This window comes from Protobothrops mucrosquamatus, unplaced genomic scaffold (assembly GCF_001527695.2).
Source record: "Protobothrops mucrosquamatus isolate PMUCROS unplaced genomic scaffold, P.Mucros_1.0 scaffold_213, whole genome shotgun sequence".
NCBI classification, from domain to species: Eukaryota; Metazoa; Chordata; class Lepidosauria; order Squamata; family Viperidae; genus Protobothrops; species Protobothrops mucrosquamatus.
Window position 1 is genome coordinate 1,772,512 of NW_015386289.1, and position 11,396 is coordinate 1,783,907.

General features: G+C 35.7%; 1 protein-coding gene across 1 annotated transcript in view; it reads right to left on the bottom strand.

Annotated features, from left to right (window-relative positions):
• Window positions 1-11,396, bottom strand: part of CFAP61 (cilia and flagella associated protein 61) — a 140,449-nt gene that overhangs the window by 24,058 nt on the left and 104,995 nt on the right. The window contains exons 24-26 of the mRNA XM_029286400.1: window positions 7,921-8,248; window positions 4,321-4,412; window positions 3,528-3,733 (exon numbers count right to left, since the gene is read on the bottom strand). Coding sequence (XP_029142233.1) covers window positions 3,528-3,733; window positions 4,321-4,412; window positions 7,921-8,248 — 626 coding nt within the window. The remainder of the gene's footprint in view (window positions 1-3,527; window positions 3,734-4,320; window positions 4,413-7,920; window positions 8,249-11,396) is intronic.

The window sequence follows — 11,396 nt, forward strand, 5'->3', positions numbered from 1 at the left end:
TAGGACTCTGAGATCCCTCTCACAGTTACTACTATTGATCAAGGTACGACATAGTATACCTGTGTATTTGGTTTTTCTTGCCTAAGTGTAGAACCTTACTTTTTTCACCATTGAATTTCATTTTGTTAGATAGTGCCCAATGTTCAAGTCTGTCAAGATGCTTCTGTATCTTAAGCCTGTCTTCTGGAGCGTTGGCTATTTCTGCTAGCTTGGTATCTGCAAATTTGATGAGTTCCCCATTTATCCCATCATCCAAATCATTGATGAAGAGGTTGAAGAGCACTGGGCCCAGAACAGAGCCCTGGGGCACCCCACTACACACTTCCCTCTATGTAGATGCAGTTCCATTGAGGACCACAGGCTGATAGGTCTGTAATTTCCTGTATCCATTTTTTCCCCTTTTTTGAAGATGAGAATTACATCAGCTCTTTTGCAGTCCTCTGGTAGTTCCCCTGTGCTCCAGGATCTTTGAAAGATATAGTTCAGTGGTTCTGAGATCACATCTGCCAGTTCCTTCAGAACCTTGGGGTGTAGTACATCTGGTTCTGGTAATTTGAACTTGTGTTTCTAATCTGGTTTTTACGGTACTGTTTTTGATAGATTGGACTGTTTTTTCCCTTTGTGTAAATACGGATGCAAAAAACAAGTTGAGTAGTTCTGCTTTCTCCCTGTTGCTTGTCACCTTCTTGCCACTTTCTCCCACTAGTGGACCAATCATTTCCTTAACTGTTTTCTTGTTTTTTACATGTTGAAAGAAGCTTTTTTTGTTATTTTTGACTTTTGTTACAAGCCTTAGTTCATTTTGAGCCTTAGCTTTCCTCACTTCATCTTTGCAGGTTCGGGCTATTTGCTGATATTTTGCCTTAGTTATGTGCCCCTCTTTCCACTTTTTATACTTATTCTTTTTGTCTTTCAATTTATCAGAGAGTTCTTTATGCAGCCATGCTGGTTTCTTTTGAGAGCTGTTATTTTTCTTCTTCATTGGTATTGTGCTAGACTGGGCTTTTATAATCTCACTTTTCAAAATTTCCCAAGCTTCTTGAGTTGTTTTCCCCTTGAGGATTCTCATCCATGGAATCTTTCTCAAGCTCTGTCTAAATTTGTTGAAATTAGCTCTCTTAAAGTTAAAGATGTATTATACTTGCCACAATTCCCTTTAGTATCTTGACATTCTGGGTTCATACATTGTGTAAAGCCATAATATAGTTTTGGTTCAGGTGTTGTGTGAATTACAGAATTGTGGAGTTACAAAAATAATGTAATTCAACCCTCTGCAATATTCTGGAAAACCAATTCTTGAGAAGTGGCTGTCCAACTTTAAAAAATCCACAATTAACTCTAGAAATGGAGAATCCACAACCTCTGTCAGTACCTAGGAAATCTAGGTAACTGCAATTTATATCTAATCTGTTCTCATTTCTGTGGAAAATAATTCCTAACCATCTTCCTGGTAGTATCTTTTTAAGCATATTGATATTATTCATCTTCCATGTGTTTACTCCAGCCTGTATTTATGTATTTACCAAATTTAGACATTGCCAATCTCACTATCCAAATGACTCAGCTTCTCCTCTAAGGACATGTTCTCAAAGTGTTCCTTTGACACCCTTTTCTGAGCATTTTCTAACTTGTCAATATCTTTCTAGAAATGTAACCATCCATTGTGTTTTTAAAACACTAGAATCAGAGTTTAACCTAAGAACAAAAAATTTAAAACAAAGGTTTTCACATTAGTAAATAATATAAAATTTTACATGATTTATTCTTTAATTCAGCAGAGCAGGACCTTTAGGGATGCTATTTTACATTATATGAATTCTGAAAAAAGTATTGCTTAAAAACAAAACACGTAATTTGTGATTTAGCAGATATGTGGAATAATACACAAGCCTTTCTTCATTTGACAGATGATGTAGAACTGCATGAATCTGGCTTAGAACAACCAAATATAAATTAAAAAAAAACATAAGCATTTTGTATAGGATTGTGTATTCGATAAGTCCTGTTAGTGTTCCATTTTCTAATATTAGCATATTTTTTTTTAAAAGACATTTTTTTCAACACTGGGACAAAATGCATTTGTTTCCCTCTTACTGTACACCATTATGCAGGTCACTTTCTCATTTTTCATGTTCCTCTGATTATATACTCTGATCATTTATGTAGATACTAACCATTTGATGTATAGCATCATCAAAGAAATGATCAAGATTCTTAGGTACATATGTAAATGATAAATCCACTTTTCAAAGTGCATTGGAAACATTAAAATTTAATATTTTTTTCCCCAAAGGAAGTGTTAGCAAAACGGCTTTTCCTTATGCTCTAAAGCGGAATAATAAAGAGGATTTCTGCTAGGGTTCTATGGATCAAAATCAGTTTGCATGCATCTTCCCTAATTTACATTATTGCTAAAGTACACTACTCAAGACTCCTTGAAGAAATAGTCTTCATCATCAGGGAAACTCCTGGAGGGTCAAAACCTCAACAGGGTGTTGCATGATTGAAGTCCTGACTCCTGACCCTGTTTAACATTTGTTGCATATATGGCATATGTAAAAAAGGCACAGGGCTTTTAACTGCACAAATGTCACACTAACTATTCTCTGAAAACATCTCAACTTATAATTATCTAATATGTTAAAAAAGAGATTTAATTGCTGTGTCAACAGAAGATTCATATATTTTTTCTTGGTAGTATGCAGCCTGAATGACACATTCAAGTATTAAAAAACTGCAAGTATGTGTCGATTGAGGCTGCTGGATGCCATTCCCCAACAGATGAACATCATGCCACTGAGACTGGAAACATCTCTTAGTTCAAACAGACAAGGGAGAAAAAAATTGGACATTCTTTCTGTGTAGAGATAATGGAGTGCTACTAAGAAATATATGTACAACGTTCTCTCACTCAAGCTTTCTACTAGGAAAGGCAATCAAGCAACTACTTTTAAAAACCAGCAACAGGCAGTGTGCTGCCTACAACCATCAATATACTGCTAAAACAAAAATCTCTGCCCCACCCTCTTTTCTTTACATATTATTTTAATTTTTTAAAAAACAAGAACTGGCTTTCAGCAAAGCAAAACATTCGTTTCTATGACCTTTTAGTATTTTTGGACAGGCCTTATCCAGCATAGTGAACAGGCAAGACTCCTAAAACAATAATTTTGTAGTACATCTATCACAAGTGCTCAAAATCTGAAACAGTACTATAGCTCTCAGCCCTAAAGACTAGCCACATTTTAATTAATTACTCTCTTTGAAAAATGTGTACCCCCCCCCCTCTTTACAATCAACGTTTCTGATAGTAGCTTATACAGTAGTATATTCAAATATACAGAATAGTAAAGTCACTAAGCAATTCCTAACAATGTTCTTCATGGACTCTCTGCTTACCTTTCAGGAACAAGTATCCGTTATTTATGTTGCCTATGACCAGGACAAGATGCTTCTTCAAAAGTGAAATCTGCCTCAAATAGCTACATTATAATAGATTTCATAAGCAGAATAAAATTTTATCTTACCTATAGAGATTTGAGATAAGTCCCTCCCTCCAGCGAGAACAAAGGTTATTAAGAAGACGTTCATGGTGTCCAAATAAACATATGTAGTTGGAAACAGGAATAGGTTTCTTTGAAAAGCAAGTAATGGTTTCTATTATGCTGTATTGATTGACATGTATTCTGAAGTAAGTTCCCTTTATCGCATCTCCTGTTGTGATTGCCATCCCCTATAATAAATTGAGAAAAGTGTTGGGACAACAGGCAAAGCTAGATCACATATCAATCTACTCACTCCAGGAAGAGAACAAGGAAGACAGGGAGGAAGGTTGGTTAGTACAAAAATGCTTTATATCAATGCCTTACAATAGGATTTCTCCTTATACCACAAAGTTTATATTCCAACATTGTTATCAGCAGCAAGATTAGCTCTATTTAAATGTTCTATCAGTTTCTTTACAGGAAAAGATTTCCAAGCAATGGAAATCTTCTCAGCAGAACTACTTGGTACATATATATTTAACAGTGATGCATAAAAAGGCAAGAAGAACATAACTATTATATATATATTTGTTTTAAGGTGCTTATTAGTATTGCTAGCAAAAAATTCATGCATTTAATTAATATACTAGAGGACTGAAAGCACTGTAAACAATGTTGTGACAGTCATGTCATTACACCTCATGTAGCATTTTGACTGATTTGTCTGATTTATAGGCTTACTATATGTCCATAAGTTTCCTGAAAAAGAAAAAAAAATATCCCCAAGATACTTGTAATTCAAATCTCAACTGTTTATTACTCAGGGAGTACTTACATAATTAGGTTGTGATTCTTGTACATCCAAGCGGGCAGGAATCCCAGGTTTAAAAATATGCACATAATTATATTTTCCAGGTAGAACACCACCTGTGAAAAACAATGTTTTCAAGACATGTAGATTATATAAAATCAGTAAATTTATTAATCATCAGGCCTTCAAAGTACTTTGTTATTTTTTAAAACCAATCCAGGGTGACTGAAAGAACAGACGAAACTTTGTTGCAATTCAATTGATGGCCTGCACTGTAGTGGTTACATGCTGGACTGAAATTCTAACTTCAATCACTGTAATCTTTTCAAGAAATGCAAAAGATAAATTCTGCTTTCTGTAAACACCACAGCTGAGAGGACCAGAATACTGGATGAATATTCAAGATCTTTTTAATAATGAAAAGGGATTACTGGATTCTCAGACCCGCTTCATGCTTGGCATAGGAGATGCCATGCAAATATGTTAAATGAAAAACATGACTGTATGACAAAGAAGTGAGGAAACAGATTTAATCAGGCAACTGGGGTAGGTTATGATTTTCTAATGATTATTTTTTATTTAACAACTAGTTTGATCATAAAAGTTGCAAAATGTGAGTTCTACTGCAACTCTTATCACTTCTTTTAAACCATTTTCTCTATTTGAAGAGAAAAGAAGCAGAAGGAAGAATGTGAGAAGAGAGGAAATTGTGTCTGCAAGAGTTCAACAAAGTAAATGGCAAAGTTTTGCCCAATTTTCTTTCATGTACTGTCCACAATAAGAGGCTTTCTGGGCTGCTTGCAGATCCTGAAACTCTTAGGTGTACTCCCTCTCTGAGCCCCTAAAACTTGCTTCCTATGAAATGAGGAAATTTATTAAAAATATTAGCAACAATCAAGTTAATTCTATTTTAGACTGAATCAAATCAAAATTAGTTTTTCTCTTTCTCAGGTTACTGTTGTAATTTGAAATGTGGTCAAAACCGGAGCCAGTTCTGGACTTTCTGGCATCCTAGACCAGGGGTAGGCAACCTTGGCTCTTTTATGACTCGTGGACTTCAACTCCCAGAATTCCTGAGCCAGCATGGCTGGCTCAGGAATTCTGGGAGTTGAAGTCCACGAGTCATAAAAGAGCCAAGGTTGCCTACCCCTGTCCTAGACAGTCATATTCTGGTAACCCAATTGTTTGGCTCATCTTCCAATTTTGTTAGGAATTGCAAAAAAGACATTCTTATTTGTTGTTGTTGTTACTGTTTGTGTTTCTGAGCATTATAGTTATTATTTTCTGCCTTGGACTTTTTTTCTCTCTCTCTGACATTTTCAATTAGAATAGATTAGAATAACAGAGTTGGAAGGTACCTTGTAGGTCATCTAGTCCAACCCCCTGCCCAAGGAGGAGTCCCTACACCATTTCTGATGGATGGCAGTCCAGTCTCTTCTTGAAAGCCTCCAGTGATGAAGCACCCACAACATCTGAAGGCAGTCTGTTCCATTGGTTGATTGTTCTCATTGTCAGGAAATTTCCAGGTTGAATCTCTTCTTGATCATTTTCCATTCATTATTCTTTGTCTGGCCTTCAGGTGCTTTGGAAAATAGGTTGAACCCCTCCTCTCTGTGACAGCCCCTCAAATATCGGAACACTGCTATCATGTCCGCCCTGGTCCTTCTCTTCACTAGACTAGCCATACCCAGTTCCTGTAACCGTTCTTCATGTTTTAACCTCCAGTCCCCTAATCATCTTTGTTGCTCTTCTCTGCACTCTCTCCAGAGCCTCAACATCTTTTTTATAGTGTGGAGACCAAAATTGATTGCAGTATTCTAGGTGTGGTCTTACTAAGGCTTTATAGAGTGGTATTAGTATCTCACGTGATCTTCAGCAATTTAATGCAATTTAGGATTGCATTGGCTTTTTTGGCTGCTGCCGCACAGTTGGCTCATATTTAATTGATTGTCCACTAAGACTCCAAGATCCCTCTTACAGTTGCTGCTATTAAGCCTGGTTTCACCCAATTAACTTACACTATTAAATTATATTTAACCCCTAAATTATATTTAACCACTCTGGTTTACAGAATGCACTGTTACTACCTTTTGCTTTTTCATAGTGTTTTTGGAAGTCTTTTCAATTTTGGGACCCCTTAAAATTTGGTGTCTCTAGGTGGGTGGCTACTTGGCCTTAGCCTAGACTGTCTTGGCCCCAGCCAGAAAAATATTACCTTTTAAACTGCACGGAGCCATTCATTTCCCAGGGCCTGGAGGCTTTTTCTGCCCATTTAATCCTGACAACCAGAAAGTGTGTTCTAATGGTCCCCTCTACCAGGAGGTGAAGCATGAAGAAGAGATCAGATATCAGAGTTCTTAGTGGCAGCTCCCCTCCTGTGAAACAGTTGATCCCCTGAGGTGAGGATGACCCTCACACTCAAGGACTTTTATGTACAAATATACACAAATTTACCTATACAGTATCTGTTTCCTAATTTTGTTACAATTTATTTACTGAAGGTTTACAATGTAATTTTATTTCATTGTTTTTTTAATATTTGTAAACCTTCTAGAATTCCTGAGGAATTGGCTGAAGAGGGCTTGGTGTGGAAGATGTCTTTTTGTTTCTACATAGTGTTTTTTTTTTTGTGTGTGTGTGTGGGGGTGTTTGGCTGACTGATATTTCATTCTGACTTTGGATGGAGTAGCACTCAGGCCTTTGGCAAGGAAGGATAAAACCTCTCATTTCATCATACTTGCAATCTTTTATCTTTATCTTGTATATTCCATTGCTTTCATTGTACTTTTTTTTTGTTATGAGCTGCCCAGTCATTACAAGTTAGGTGACATACAAGATTCATAAATTACAATGCTTCATTGTGCAGTCAGTGAGATGTTCAGATTGGATTTGGCATTTTTATCCACCTATTAAGTCCCTCCCAAGGTCCTGGAATAGAAAGATGTTGATTTTGGATGGTGTTGAACTTATCATTGCAGGATGTAAACTGTTTGAGTAAAGCTGCCTTTTGCAATTGACTGATGGTGATTTTGTCAATGTGATGGTGTTCAAGTGAGGCTCCAGTTGTTTTGGGATTGCACCCAAGGCACCTATTACTATTGATACTACCTTTGCTTTTTTTGCTATAATTGTTCTATTTCTATTTGTAGACCTTTGTATTTTGTTTTCTTCTCCAGCTCTTTTTCTTCTCTTCTGCTGTCTCCAGGTACTGTCATCTCCACTATCTAGACTTTTTTGTCTTTTTTAAAACCAACAATTGTTAAGTCTGGGTTGTTATATGGTTAGGTGCCTGTCTCTTTAAATTCTAAAGTCCCAGAGCACTATTATTATTATTTAACCTGCATAAATACCTAAGAAGCAGTTCTAATTTTCCTGTATATAGCCACAACAATACAGTTTTTGAATTTGGATTTGGTGCACATGCTAGATAATCTTGGCAATAAATAAATACTTAAATAAATAAGCAAACAAAACAGAAAAAAATATTTTGTCAATGAGTAACAATGTTGTTTTTCTGAATTTGATATATCATGAATTGATATTTTTACTTCAAAATATTTTTGATATATCAAGGTGAAATTTATAGAAATGCAAGATTATTAAAAACAAATGTATTTGACTCACCTTGAATTTTGCTTCCCTTGTACATAGGAATTAGTCTATCTAAATCTTCTGGAGGTTCAAAAATTGGCTCTAGAGTTGGATCAAAAAGATTCAGCATGGTTGCAGCAAGCTGAAATCCAATCTCTTTTGAGCTGAAATTGCTGTGTGTCCATTCATTAGCATAGTAGATATTGGAAAATTTGGTTAAAGGACCTGCAGCTCTGATGCTCACATCATTAGTATGGAAGTTGGTATCAATCACAAGCCTCCCATCATAGACAAGGCATGCATCATTAACTGCTTTGAAAGTCTCATAATCCACTTTTCTTTTGGTAAAGTTAAAGAATGCCTAAAATAAATTGAGAGTCATTAGTCATCCTCTAAAGCAACATCCAGAATACAAATCTGCTTACTCTGACTGTGAATTTTGCTTAATTTGCAACCAGTATTTAAATTTAGCGGAAACTAAACACAAACAGAATGACAGTGAGTATTATTAAAGAATACTTTAGTAACATTCTAGACCAGGGGTGTCAAACTGCTGGCCCGCGGGCTGGATGCATCCTAGCGAAACCGTGCCCACCCCATTGCCGGCAGTGTCAAAAAAGTCGCAATACGTCGCAACACGTCACGTGACATTGCGAGTTTGACACCCCTGTTCTAGACAATCACAGATAAGTTCTAGTATGTGGTTAAATAATTAAACTTAGTTTAAACTTAGAATCTTTAATGTTCAAAGCAGATAGGTATCCTCACTATGTCAGTGTAATGCAGGCACTTTCCAATAGATAGAACATAAGCAAAGTATATTGCTTGCCTGGGGTAAAGCAGGGCTTTGGATGCATTTTGCAGCATACTAGACAAAATATACTAAACTTACTGTTAGTGAATTTTCCATTAGCAAAGCGCTGTATATTGTGTGGAGCATTGGTATAATTAAGACTAGCAACCTAGACTATTCCTTCCATCATCTAATGAAAGCCTCAACTGACCAAACCCATGATGAGTGGAAAAGGTCAAGATGAGCTGATGACAACTGTGACAATGGAAGATTGTGACTTAAAGAGTAAATAATTAACAGTAGGAATTAATACATGAAAATGGAAGAAAAAATATACAGTAGTTGTGAAGGATGCCATAGACAAGCAATATAATTTTGTGGAGTGGAGTTGATTAATGTATTTATGGAAGAGAGGGTGTACATTTAATTACAAATGAGAAGGTTAAAATGTATTTCAGAAAGTATGACTTGGTGTCAGCTAGGGTGTTGGTTCAAATGAAAAAATGAATACAAGTAAAGATAGTCTTCAACTTATGACCACAATTGAGCCCCAAATTTCTGTTACTAAGTGACATGTTTGTTAAATGAACTTTGTCCCATTTTACAACCTTTCTTGCCACAGTTGTTAAGTTAGTAACACAGTTGATAAGTGTGTTACTTATCAAAGCAGTCCCCATTGACTTTGCTTGTCAGAAGGTCGCAAAAGGTGATCACACATGACCTCAGGACACTGCAACCGTCATAAATATGAGTCAGTTGCCAAGCATCTGAATTTTGATCACATGACCATGGGGATGCTGCAACGGTTGTAAGTATGAAAAATGGTCATAACTTACTTTTTAGTGCCACTGTAACTTCAAACGGTCACTAAATGAACTATTGTAATTTGACGATCACAAATGGACTGGCAGTTCCATCACTAAGCAATGCAGTTGTTAAGAAAGACATCATGTGACCAAGATGGACTTGTGATTTTGCTTCTGCTGCAGTTCTTACGCGAGGCATCACATGATCATGGCTTGCGATTTTACTGCTGGCTCCTACATTGACTCTGCTTATAGAAAGCAGGCTTCAAACTGCGCAAATGGCAATCATGTGACTGTGGGACAGCGAGATGGTTGTAAATGTCTACCAACTGCAAAGTGCCCAAATGTCAGTTATGTCACCATGGGAACGCTGATATATTTGGTAAGTGTGAGGACCTGTTGTAATTTCAAACAGTTGCTAAACAGGAGCATCGTTAAGCAAGGACTAGCTGTAATTTAATCAAAGATGCATGTTACATGGCACATAATTTTTTTTGCTAATTCATTCTTGGTTAAGGGGAAAGTATGTAAAATTCTAAATAAATGTGATGTATAGGGAAAAACATTTTTTTAGATGATAAGTGAAAATGAGACAAGACAATACTGAAAAAAATTATTTGTCCATTCGCAGTCCCAAAAATGAATGAGAATGGTGACTGATAAGTATCTGCTTAAAAAAAGGGCTGTATCAAGTATGCGGTTTAAACATAAGTCTATTCATATGTACAAATGGAAAAAAAATCAATATAAAGCTAAGAGCCCAACTGATTTTACTGTTTAACCATGAATGATTAGAGAATTAGTGAAGGATACAAGCCATTTTTAGTAGTGTCAAAAGTCGAATTTAGGAAAAAAAGACATTGAAGAAAGTATAGATATTGCAGAAAAAGAAAGTATGAGTCTTGTTTGACATAGAAATAATAGATTAATCTCCCAATTTATCAAATGGGAAAAAGTTGTAAGAAAAATGTAAGAAGATGTAAGAAAAAATGATGTGGTACTCCAATCCTATTTGGTGAAAATAGAGTTTAGAGTTCTGGGTATAATTAGCCTCTGGGTAGGATTAACATGTTTCCCAATGAGCTTAGCTTTTTTTTTATCAGTGAAGGATAGATTCTGATCCTCACTATAAGCAAAATTAGCTTTATTAAGACTCTCTCCTTTCTACCTGCTTTTCTTTAGTTATGATGATAACATCTTTTCTAAAATCTCTGTTTAATAATCCCTGAAGCTTATCATCGGCATCTTGGAGCTCTGAAATGTAGAACATTCTTTTTCAGAATTCTTATATCCCAATGAATTTGGGCACATTGAATCTATAGAACATGTTGTTCTTTATTCCTTATTTTATCTTAAATTTCCAGTACCTTGCCATATTGGTCAATTTCATGCATATTCCTCTAATTTAATCCTCCTATAACATTTGTATATTTTGCACTGCAACTTGTGCCCGTTAGTATAGAATATTTTGTTATTTTCATTTTAATTCCATTTTTAATTATTACACTTTATCACTTTTATTATAGCACATAATTATAACCTATTTAGTACATTATCACATGTTATTATACCATTAATAGTAACGATAACTTACTCTTTTGTCCTTTGTAGAATTATTAATTTGAAACTATCCCACCTTGTTATAGAATAGATCTTTGCCATCCTGTGGTCTACTTGGAGCATTACATGTTCTTTTGGGATCTCATGTTTTAATTCATTTGTAAGCAGCTAACCATGATTTTGGGGCTCTATGATTTATCTCTTTCAGTACTGAATGCTTGCATTTAATGTTTAAAGTTTAAAAATATTTTTATATGCCAAGTTCTTTTTAAAAATAAAATGTAGTTTTATTTACCCCCTGTTAAATTGGTCTCTCCCTCCCTTCCTCTCTCTCTCTCCCTCTCTCTCTC